Source organism: Megalobrama amblycephala, linkage group LG2, assembly GCF_018812025.1.
Source record: "Megalobrama amblycephala isolate DHTTF-2021 linkage group LG2, ASM1881202v1, whole genome shotgun sequence".
In the NCBI taxonomy this organism is placed as follows: Eukaryota; Metazoa; Chordata; class Actinopteri; order Cypriniformes; family Xenocyprididae; genus Megalobrama; species Megalobrama amblycephala.
The window spans coordinates 41,744,377-41,756,820 of NC_063045.1; the positions used below are offsets into that span (position 1 = coordinate 41,744,377).

Consider the following 12,444-nt stretch of genomic DNA (forward strand, 5'->3'; position numbering starts at 1 on the left):
GGTCAGTGCTGTATTTTGGTACATTGTATTTCTCACAGTATTTGAGCTGAAAGACTGGTTCAGAAAACCGTATTCGGCTGAAATCGAAGAATCTTTTATAAAACCAAAATCTCTTGAATGTTGAATATACCTCATTCTAGGCTTTCATTATGAGTGAAATTTCACAATTCTTGTTACAGTCCTTTATATAAAAGTTAATATAAATATAGACAAATTGCATGTAGCCTTTAGGTACTTCTTAATTAAGTAAACCTATAATTATCCTAATAACTGAATTAAATAGTCAATAATAATGAAAAATATGGCTGCCCACTGCTCTGGGTGTGTGTTCACAGTGTGTGAGTTCAATACTTACTACTGTGTGTGTACACTCGGATGGGTGAAATGCAGAGCAAAAATTCTGAGTATGAGTTCAAAAACCAAATGACAAGCATCAGAGTAAATTAAAACAACATAACATGGATACTAATTAAGTAAACAGCTTTTCCTGAAATCTAGCAGCATTATCAAGTAAAAATTAAAATGTTTACAAAAAGATATAGTAATAGCAATGCAAATTCAAAGTTCTTACAATATTACAGAAAGTACAAATGACTGCAAACTCAACACACATTTACACATTTATGTGTCTATGATGTCATTCATTTTTGACAGTTCAGACACTATTTGTTTAAACAACTAAAAATTAAACATCTTGTTTATAGACTAGCCAATTCTAGCCACTTACTGGCCAATTCAATTAAAAATAACAGTCTTTTGGGGAGATCGGGGTCATTTTTGTAGTACATTAAATATTTTTCAGTTGTCTTTGTCACGGGTGGCTTGATACTGAAAGATGCTAAAGCTTTTTATCAAAAAAGCTACATGAGCAAATAAGCTATTTGTTCATGTACACATACCGGATACTGTGCTAAGAAACAGATCAAACAGAGATCAGGATGGATATATCCGAGATTAAGGATGTCTATGATGTAAATGTACAATATCTAATTAATAGAATATTAAACATAAATATTCCACTATTCACATATATATAGCTGCTGTGGTGAAGCACGCTGCATGGATTAAGCGCAGTGTGAGAGTTTTGAATGCACATTCTTTTCTCACAAACATCGCTGAAAAGTTTGTAGTTAAATTCAGATATTTCAGTAGCACAGAAAGTAAGTTCACTCACTCAACACACAATCATGATTTGACTTAAAACTAAATCGTATATGTAAGTGAAAACATAAACTGTTACATTATTTATGTACAACAAGTGGATCCCTTTGTTATTACGTGAAAACGTCATGTGATATACCGCTGCATTGGAGCACCTCTAAATGTGCACTGTTCTATTAAATGAAAGATAAAATACAATAGAACAATAGACATAATAAGCCATTAAAATGACTAAAGGAACAATCTATTTACTAAACAAATATAGCTAATTAATATGATTCTTTTAGTTTTTCTACCCAATATTTTTTTTATAAAAATTGCAAATGCAGTGAAAATACTGGTATTCTGTATCACAAGTACATTTTAAACTTTTAAATTTACTTATAAATGGGTAAATAACCAGAATATCTGCAAGATGCATGTGATTTTTCGTATCTTTCATTGAAGTTCCTCTTTCCTTTGTTGTTGCTTTTCTGTCATCTTTTTGTCAGGCCATCTTTGAGCTGTCTCAGGGAGAACAGGACCTGATTGAGGACTTGAAGCTGGCTAAGAAGGTACACTCTTCTTTTCCCATTACTTCATACAGCATAAAAACTCTCCAGCTTTACCCCTGGATCTTTGTTTCTCCAGCACGGGGTTCCCAAACTTTTCTTTTTCTTTTTTTTTCTCAGCTCAACACCTTTGACATAAAATATTTTCTTGAAGTACCTCCTAGTTAAAGGGATAGTTCACCCAAAAATGAAAATTCTGTCATCATTTACTCACCCTCAAATTGTTCCAAACCTGTATAAATTTCTTTGTTCTGCTGAATGCAAAGGAAGATATTTTGAAGAATGTTGGTAACCAAACATTTTTCCATACTATGAAAGTCATTGGTGCCCCACAACTGTTTGGTTACCAACAATTTTCAAAATATCTTGCGTTCAGAATAACAAAGAAATTTATACAGGTTTGGAACAACTTGAGGGTAAGTAAATGATGACAGAATTTTCATTTTTGGGTGAACTATCCCTTTTAATAATAATCCATAATTTAACACATTCTACATTACTCTATTTAAAAAATAATTAGCTTTTAATCAAATCACGAACCCCCATTTGGGAAACCCTGCTCTAGCACATGAGATTATTTGGCGTTTGTTTCTACATTCTGTTCTCAGCTTGTTCTTAATATTTTTCAGTAAGATTTGCAAATACTTACTCAGTTCTGCTCGAGTAGATTTGAATGTTTGAGTGTTTTTTTGTCTGATTGTGTTATTTCATCATAGGCGTATCATGACCCCATGCTGAAGCTGTCGATTATGATGGAACATGAACTCAATCAAATCTTCGGCACACTGGACTCCCTTATTCCACTGCATGAAGGTGAGCAGATGCGTTCTCTCATCTCTGTGTGTTCCTGCGTGTCTTAACCCGGTGCAATACAACACATTTACTGCTGGATCCATTTATCCAAAGTGTAAATGCGATCTGACACAATAACAGCAAATCAGAACACAAGTAATGGAAATTGTACAGTAATGATACCACTCATTACATGACTGCTTAAATAAGTAAATGAGATAAATTGTTATTATGCAAGACAGCACAGAAGATCACACAAATAAATGCCAGAGCATCTCAAATCAGATCAGCACCTTGTTTCCATCCAAAGTTGTGAATTTAACTTGCGAAAATTGGAATATTGCATGAAACATTTGTGAATAAAGCAGTGCTTCCGTTCCATGTGTTCAAGAGAATAAAACTTCCTGGGAAATTGGCGCAAAATATCTAATGACAGGCTTTGGCTCAGGCATTTCAGATTGGTCCACTATGCTGAGGCCAAGTCACGTTTTTCGAGGGATTTATTTGGTAAATGTTTCCATCGTATGTCTTCTTATTGGTTAAAAAAAGATCCACCACAATTGAGAGCATAAGTATTTTATGCACATTTTTAGAATTTATGCGCGTCTTGGTATTTCTATAGACCGCTTTTTTTTTTAATGCGATATCCCAAAATGCACATAAAAATAGGTGGATGGAAACTAATGAGGCACAAAGTCGTTTTCCAGAACCTTCACCTTCTCTGCTCCTCTCTGATGGAATGAGCTGCCTTCCTCTACCTGAACTGCTGAAACCATCACAACTTTCAGGAAGCAGCTGAAAACCTAAATGTAGATCAAATCACATAAATAAGTTGACAAAAATCACCTCATATAAAGACTGTCATTTCCCTGAATCACTAAAAACAATACTTTATTGAAATATGAAAATATATGATATAGTATAGACCAATATACTACATACTGGACTTATGATAGCAACCTAAATTGTAACAAAGCACTGTTCGCCAGAGGAGAACTGGCCCCCTGACTAAGCCTGGTTTCTCCCAAGGTTTTTTTTCTCCATTTTAACACCTTTTTGCCACTTGTTTGCTACCTGATGCCACCTGTTGGAGTTTGGGTTCCTTGCCGCTGTTGCCTTTGGCTTGCTTAGTTGGGGACACTTGACATTTGACTTGACATTTGAAAATCAACAGTGCTTTGATCTGCCTGCATTGACACTATTCTTTAAGAGCTGCTGTGCAGCCAAAATAATGTACCAGTTATGCACAATCTACATTGTAAAAAGCGCTATATAAATAAAGGTGACTTGACTAATACTTTGTCAGTTATGTCACACATGGAAGAGATGGAAAAAAGTGTTTCTCTGTGATCTTGTAGATTTGCTGAGTCGACTGCGAGAGGCCAGGAAGCCGGATGGCTTGACCGATAATGTGGGCCATATTCTAGTAGACTGGGTAAGCCATGGTTTATTTTCAGCCATGTTTTGCACCAATTTACAGTCTGGACGACTCTACACTAGTTGCTGAAAGATTTCAGACTTGACCATGGGACCTTACCTCACTGATCACCTCACTGGTTCTGATATTTTCAGACAGAACATTAGTTCAAGGGTTAGTTCACCCAAAAATGAAAATTCTGTCATTAATTACTCTCCCTTATATCGTTTCTAAACCCGTAAGACTTTCATTCATTTTCGGAACACAAATGATGATATTTTTAACAAAATCTGAGCGATTTCTGTCCCTCCATTGACAGTTACGCAACTAACACTTTGATGCTTCAAAAGTTCACAAAGAGATGGTAAAACTAATCCGTATGAATTGTGTGGTTTAGTCCAAATTTTCTGAAGAGACACAATCACTTTATATGATGAACAGATTGAATTTAGGCTTTTATTCACATATAAACATTCATCAATGCACACATTAGTTATGATAAACAGGAGAACCAATAAGGTTCATTCTTGTTTATTATGCAGCACTTTTGAGCTTCCACAAGAATCAATGAGATTTGTTCTCGCTGGAAATAATGACTTTATTCAACAATTTCTTCTCATCCATGTCAGTCTGCTACGCAAGTTGACGTTGTACACACAGTGCAGTGCTTCCAGGTTGTACGCCAGAATGCCGGCTCGTTATTGGCTAGCTCCTGCATCAGCATTACATGCATGTGTCGTGGTGCTCACGTGAACAGAATCGGCCAATACCAGAGCCAGCATTCTTTTTGTTTTTTGTGCACACATATTCTCATCACTTAATAACATTAAGGTTGAACCACTGTAGTCACATGGACTATTTTAACGATGTCTTTAATACCTTTCTGGGCCTTGAAAGTGGTAATTGTGTTGCAGTCTATCGGAGGCCAGATAGCTCATGGATTTCATCAAAAAAAAAATCATAATTTGTGTTCCGAAAATGAACAAAGGCCTTATGGGTTTTGAGTGACATGAGGGTGAGTAATTAATGACGGAGTTTTCATTTTTGGGTGATCTAACCCTTTAAGTTAAACTTATGTCAAGCTAGCTTGTGAAATGGTAGTTAGTTACACTGCTAGTTAGTAGCAAAAAGCTAACTACATTGAACCTGACCCCCGTAATTTATATTAGCATCAAAAACACAGTGATGAACAGCATCCACAAGCAGGAATGGACCCCCCTGTTCATGAAAATGTCTCTTTGATTCTCATTGTAGCTCCCTTGTCTTGAAACCTACAACAGCTACTGCAGTAACCAGGTAGCAGCCAAAGCATTGCTGGACCATAAGAAACAGGACCATCGGGTGCATGACTTCCTTCAGCGCTGCCTGGAATCACCCTTCAGCCGCAAACTGGACCTCTGGAACTTTCTGGACATTCCACGCAGTCGTCTGGTCAAATACCCGCTGCTGCTCCGAGAGATCCTCAAACACACAGCCAATGACCACCCCGACCGGCAACACCTGGATGAAGCTGTGAGTTACTGTCACTGTAATTCACACCTTCAGATTCCTTCACTGCTCTTACACTGCAGCTCTTTAAATTAAAAGAAAATTTAAAGTCTTTTCTAATTTACTCCTGGATAATTCTGCTAGTTTACATTTAAATCTGCATAGTGTGTATTGAACTAAATTAATGTGCTAACATGGATGATTTGTGTTGCTAATATGTCATCAAAAATACTTAACACCAAAATAAATAACCTCTGGCGCCCATGTTTTTTGTTTTCAGCTGTGAGATGTCAAAACCTAATGGCTTCTTACACCTATGGCCTAATTGTCTCTTTTCTATGCTGCTCTTTGACTTTCATAGATTAACATGATCCAGAGCATTGTGGCTGATATTAACACACAGACGGGCGAGTCGGAGTGCCGTTACTACAAGGAACGCTTGCTGTATCTGGAAAGCGGCCAGAAAGATCTATTGATCGACAGCTCACGGATCCTCAGCTGCCACGGAGAACTCAAGAACAACAGAGGAGCTGTAAAAACTCTTATCATTTTTTCCGGTTTTTAGTCATTTTTTACTCCTATTACCCCCAAAAAGCTTGGTCTTTACATTCCCAAAGAACTGGTTGTCAGGTTTTTTTTTGTTTTTTCAGTTTTTTCTTTTTCTAGTGGCATCAAATCTGAGAAGTATTATAAAACTTCTGTTTGGTTTGACTTGTTCAGAAGCAAGTGAACTAGATAGTGTAAGAAAAAAAAGATGAGTTTGTTAAAGATCTCAACAGAAAAGTTTATTGCAGCATAGCAGTGACAAAATACATGAAGCACCATGGGTTCATTGAATGAACATGGGTTCGTCAGAATGATCCATGAATTTCATAAACTCAAACCTTTTATACAGATGCAATTTACTACCCCTAATGTAAATGAAGTTGCTCCTGTTGTAACAGCTGTGGTTTGTATATTAATGAAGTTCAGACACCCCATTGACTGAGGTGGATGTCAGTGTTTTATCAGGTGGATCAGGAAATGATCCACTCAAATGGTGCAGAAACAGTGAAACTGTTAACTTTGTCCTTCTCTATGATAATTAAGCCATTTTGATGAATGAGCATGATCAACAAACTATCTTGGAGAGGAATCTGGTTCAGGGCATTCTGTCATTTCTTACAATATTCAAAAGAAACTGTGCTTTGTTTTTCGAGTGAGTGTGAAATAGTCTATTTCCTAAAACTTTTTGACTTCATCTATTTCAAACCCTCTCCTAAATGGCAAATCAAAACAAAATAAGCTGTCATTGTTGCTTTACATGTCGATCAGTATGAGTGGGTGATTCCTTGCCAGAAGTTGCAACATGAAACACTGTAGTTTCATGTTGTCTGCGGTTTATTTGGATGTGGTCTGGCCGCGCAAAACCATATCTACTGTAGGCTCAGACAAAAACAAGCATGGACAGAAGCCTAGAAAAAAGCATGGGAAAAAAAACAAGCACGGACATAATTTCAGAATTGTGAGATAAAAGGTTGCAATTACCTTTTTTATTCTTTATTCCGTGGCTGAAATAAGCTTCCATAGGAAGTGACCTTTTTAAGGCCTCTCAAAGTTTTGCACATTTTCTTAGGGATGTCTGAAGAGCCTTCTAATAAAGTGGGTTTCAAATAGAAAATTATTCTCACATCTAAAGTCTCATGCTTTGACAAAAATATTTGTTTTATTTAATGGCAAACCTAAAATATATATTTCATTAAATGAAACCATTTTTATTCATTTTTAATTGCCCTAAATAAAGAACTGCAGAATAAACTGGACAAATATGGAGTACAGTTTTAGTATTTACAACAATAATCATACTGACAAACTGATCAGTCTGAATGTTTGATCTGGGTGTTTCTCTAATCTGTTCTTATATCATAGAAGTTTGTTCCCACAATGAAAATATTGAAGAATTAAAGGAAATGTTCTAAGCACAATTAATTCAATTAATGCTATTTTATTAGAGGTTATGAACAGTGTTTATCATTGTTATTATTACTTAAAATAATAAAAACAGTGTCTCACACTAGCTAGGGTGATTTTAATAGTAAAAAAACATTTTAAACATTAATCTATACATTTTAAAAATTCTATCGAATGTTGCCAGTTTCATTACCATATGCTAGAAATGAGTATAAGATCGGCTCCAAATAAAATGGAAATTAACAGGAACAACCGTGTACATTTGTGGTGACACCAATATTTTATCAATGTATTCTTTACTTTTTTAGTTCAAGACAAAAGGGGCATCGGTACATATTAGTATGGTACATATGGTACATATTAGTGTGTCACTTCACCTAACCTGCCTAGAGAAGGCATTTCACTGCTAAAGCTATACAGCTAAACATCACCATAAAAGGTTAGTTCACCGAAAAATGAAAATTGTCATCATTTACTCACCCTCATTTCATTCCAAATCTGTAAGACTTTAGTTCATCTTTGGAACACAAACAAAGACATTTTAATGAAATCTGAGAGATTTCTGTCCCTTCATAGACAGCTATGCAACGACCACATTGACACTTCAAAAAGTTCATATAAAGAAATCGTCAAACTAATCCATATGAATCAAGCCAATTAGTCCAAGTAAAGACACGATCACTTTATGCGTTGAACAGTTTGAATTTAAGCATATATTCACATATAAGCATTCATCAACACACACAACCGAAAACAGAAGCTCAAGAGTGCTTGACGTGTAAGAACCAATGAGGTTCATTCTCGTATTACATTTGAGCTTCCGCAAGAACCAGTGAGGTTCTTTCTTGTGTTACGCAGCACATTTGAGCTTCCTCAAGAACCAATGAGGTTCATTCTGATGTTACGCAGCACATTTGAGCTTTCTCAAGAACGAGTGAGGTTCATTCTCGTGTTACACAGCACTTGAGCATCCTCAAGAACAATGAGGTTCATTCTTGAGTTATGCAGCATGTTTGAGCTTCCGTAAAAACCAATGAGGTTCAAACAAGTACAGTTGAGCATCTGTTTGTATTCGCTGATGATTGTTTATATGTAAATAAAAGCCTAAATTCAAACTGTTAATCATATAAAGCAAACAAGTCTCTTCAGAAAATTTGGACTAAACCGCTTGATTTATATGGATTAGTTTTACTATCTCTATGAACTTTTTGAAGCGTCAAAGTGGTATTTGTGTAACTGTCTATGGAGGGACAGAAAGCTCTCAGATTTCATTAAAAATATCTTCATTTGTGTTTCGAAGATAAATGGAAGTCTTACGGGTTTGGAACGACATAAGGGTGAGTGATGACAATTTTTTCATTTTTGGGTGAACTAACCCTTAAAGGTGCTAAAGAGGATCTTTTCGTCGACTGAGAAACCAAAGACTTTCGAGACTTTCATTTCGAGGGAACGCCTCCCAAAACTTGTGCACGAGTATTAGAACACGAGTGTTTACCACCGGCATTCGCTGTGTCGTGTTAGTGAATTCATTATGTCGGACTCACCGCAAGTAACTCATAATCTGCAGTTGTTACTCTTGTCTCCTGACAAAAACATTGCATGCGGCGCCTGTAGAGTGTGGAAAGTTACTGGAGCTCGCAGCCGCGCACGTCTCACACAAGGAACGTCATGGCAGTGATTGACAAGCCAGAGAGCCAATCCACGCACATCTTTCAGAAGGAACGTAATGGCAGTGATTGACAAGCCAGAGGGCCAATCGTTTACGCGATCATCGGCTGATGTTTTTAAGGCCCTACCTCGTGCACAGATGATGTATATTAATATTATTCCTTTCAGTAAAGACAGTTTCAAGGAATATTGCAAAAATGTATAAAACAAAACATCCTCTTTAGCACCTTTAAGTTAGTGATTAAACATGATTAAAAAATTGTACCCAGTAACAAACCAAAGCCTTTCGCACTTTCTTGTTCTGCAGAAGCTGCATGTGTTCCTGTTTCAGGACGTGCTGGTGATCACACGGGCCATTACCCAGAATGAGCAGCTGTGGTATCAGCTTTACCGGCAGCCGATCCCTGTGAAAAACCTGGAGTGGGAAGACCTGCAGGACGGAGAGATGCGTCTGGGTGGCTCTATTAGAGGAGCCTTCAGCAACCATGAACGGAGTGAGTCAGAATTTAATCAAATTTCATCAAAAGTGACGAAAACGGACAGGTAATTAAAATGTGGGGCAAAAAAAATTGTGAAAAACTGTACATGCACCTGCCATAAACATGTCAAACTCTGTTTGTCCTCATTCAGCCAAGAACTTTTTCCGAGTGGTGTTTCGTAGTGGAGGACAACTGCAGTCACACTCCTTCCAGGCCAGTGATGCCTTCAACAAACAGCAGTGGCTCAACTGCATTCGACAGGCCAAAGAAGCTGTGGTATCTGCAGAATCTGAACCTGCCCGCGAGTCACAAGTGGACAGAGTGAGACAGTGCGCACCACCTAGAGACTGTTTAGACTGCAGCATGATGGACACCACTGAGGATAGCCTGGATCTGAGCACTGAATGCCCACAGATGTAAACACCACCCCTGTGAAAGTGTGAATGCCACGCTGAGCATAAACATTCGCAATTTTGCTTAACCAGCAGTCCTCTTCAGTATTGTTACAGAAATGCCGCTATTCACAGGAAGCACTTCTCTGGAATTGGGACTACCTTTGTTTCAATGTTCCTCAACTTATATGTTATACTTGTGCCTTTCTTTTATTGTGCTGTCATTTTGTTACGGAAACTGACAGTTTGTCCACTGAAAATCAATGAGGATGAGCTGTCGCCATTGCACATCCTGTAACACTGGGCGTTCACATCGCACTGCAACTTAAATGCACCGCTGTCTATTCAAGAAAATAGTCAAATTGGTTTGTAGGTGATATGTTGTCAGGTGTTCATTCATTAATCACCAAAAAAAAAAAGACCAATCGAATGTTTTCACACCAAAGGGCGATCATATTATTTGTGTGCGGTGCTCTGAAAAAGGAATGTATAATTACACATATTCATCTCATATGTCGCAGCATTTTTACATCAGTGTTGGAGCCAGTTGGGAACGGCTGTTTTCTTGCTTATCCATATGAGAGCAAGGATGAATATTAAAACTGGAGTCATATTGAAGAATTGACAAAACAAAATTTATTCTGTAAAGCATTTTGATTTGAAAGAAGCTCAATTTTATGGCATTGGAGACAGCTTGATTTAGAGTTATTTCCTGAACCTGTAATTGACATTGTGGCAGAAATATCGATTTTATACACATTCTTCTGTAGCAAGTTTTCTGTTGGACTTGGGACAGTGTAGCACATTACTCAAACTAAACATCTATTGTGCCATGTAGGTCAGCTAAATCTTTATCATAGAGTTTTTGTGTGCTGCTCTGAAATAGACAATCTGTGCTATAAAGAAATCAACCTTTGCCAAAACGTGTTTGGTGGTTTTAATTGTGTTCAGGTTTACTCACTAGACCTTGTGTTGTGTTGTCCTATGTGCAACATTCTGTTTATAAAAACTATCCAAAAAAGTCTTTTATTCTGTTTCTTTAGTATTGTATTGTATTGAAATGTATGATGTAAGATGTTTATTTATAGTTTGTTTTTCACCTAATTTACTGCTTTGGTTGCTGTTGGATTAAAAGGAATCCATTGGATGGGATTTAAGAGAGAATTTATGAATCAGAAATGATTAGAAAAGAAAGAGCACAGCCACATGGAAGAGTTTGAAGGTCAGCTGGGGTGTAAATGCTTGTTTAATCAATGGGAGAGATTGACTGATGGGCAGTGTGTAACAAAATGAAGAAAATCAAATAAACATTTTAGAAAACCTTATTTATCTCTTTTATATATTGTCTGTAATTACATTTTAAAATCATGTCATTATTTGAGAATAGTATATGTTATTTGTGAAACTCTGAAGTACCTTAGGTTTAGGAAATATTTTGATGCAAATGTGTGATGTTTTGAGTTGAGCTTGGAATGTTTACCATCTTTACACAATGGGAAATAATGGGCAGGGACTGCGGAGTCCCTCTAGTGCTCTAGCAGTGTATCACATGTTTATAATGAGGACCACAGGGAACTAACTGTTAAAAACACTCTTTACTTACCACTGATATGACAGTCAAGATACAACCTTTCAAAGTATTCACATTCAATTCAAGTTTATAGAAACCAATGAAAAACAGGAAATGCATGTTTACATTACATTACAAGAGTAATCTGTTGTCAGAGGTGACTGTCAAAGCAATGTCCAGTTGGCAGAAATGTACAGTTCTAAGATAAATCAAATCACAAAGTTATTTAACCTCATTCATTTAGGCAGGGGAAAACGTACATATTTTCTTTCTTCCATTTTCTTACAACCACCCATTTGAGTGCATATGGAATTATCAAACATTCAAAGGTTTGGCTTCCTTAAGATTATTGAGATGTTTTTGAAAGAAGTCTCCTCTGCTCACAAAGGCTTGATTTATTTAATCAAAATTACAGTTTAAAAAAGTAATATTGAGAAATATAAAAAAAAAAAAAAAAAATCTGTTTTAATATATTTTTTCAACATGTAATTTAGAGCTGACTTTTCATCATTACGGCAGTCTTCAGTGTCACATGATCCTGATTTTGTATGATTATCAATGCTGTAAACAATTGTGCTGTTTCATATTTTTGTGGAAAAAAATGTTTCTTTGAAGAACGGCGTTAAAAAGAACAGAAATACCCTTTTTTATAACAATGCAAACATCTTCACTGCCACTTTTGATCAATTTAAATGCATCCTTGCTGAATAAATGTATTTTAATCATTCTGACCCCAAACTTTTGAACAGTATTGTGTGTTAAAAAAATCCCAATACCGAGTTAATGTAGTACACTTTTAATAATTTGTATTTATTTTTAAGAACTTTTCATTTAAAAAATTGGCAATTGAAAGGTCTAATTCCATGTTTTGTTTTGTTTTACTACAGAATTAAACCCAAATTATGAAGTGAGAGCAGAACCTCTGGAACTGAACTAACTCCTTGGAAGATGATTACTATTGATGATGCAATAGCAG

The 12,444-nt window shown here is 36.4% G+C and overlaps 1 protein-coding gene across 7 annotated transcripts in view; it reads left to right on the forward strand.

Annotated features, from left to right (window-relative positions):
• Positions 1-11,223, forward strand: part of arhgef3 (Rho guanine nucleotide exchange factor (GEF) 3) — a 162,871-nt gene extending 151,648 nt beyond the window's left edge. For all 7 annotated transcript variants that reach the window (XM_048176146.1, XM_048176137.1, XM_048176121.1 and 4 more), the window contains 7 exons: positions 1,653-1,715; positions 2,429-2,525; positions 3,863-3,939; positions 5,176-5,433; positions 5,771-5,941; positions 9,335-9,521; positions 9,658-11,223. In XM_048176146.1, coding sequence (XP_048032103.1) covers positions 1,653-1,715; positions 2,429-2,525; positions 3,863-3,939; positions 5,176-5,433; positions 5,771-5,941; positions 9,335-9,521; positions 9,658-9,926 — 1,122 coding nt within the window. In that variant the 3' untranslated portion in view covers positions 9,927-11,223. The remainder of the gene's footprint in view (positions 1-1,652; positions 1,716-2,428; positions 2,526-3,862; positions 3,940-5,175; positions 5,434-5,770; positions 5,942-9,334; positions 9,522-9,657) is intronic.
• Positions 11,224-12,444: the final 1,221 nt, after the last annotated feature.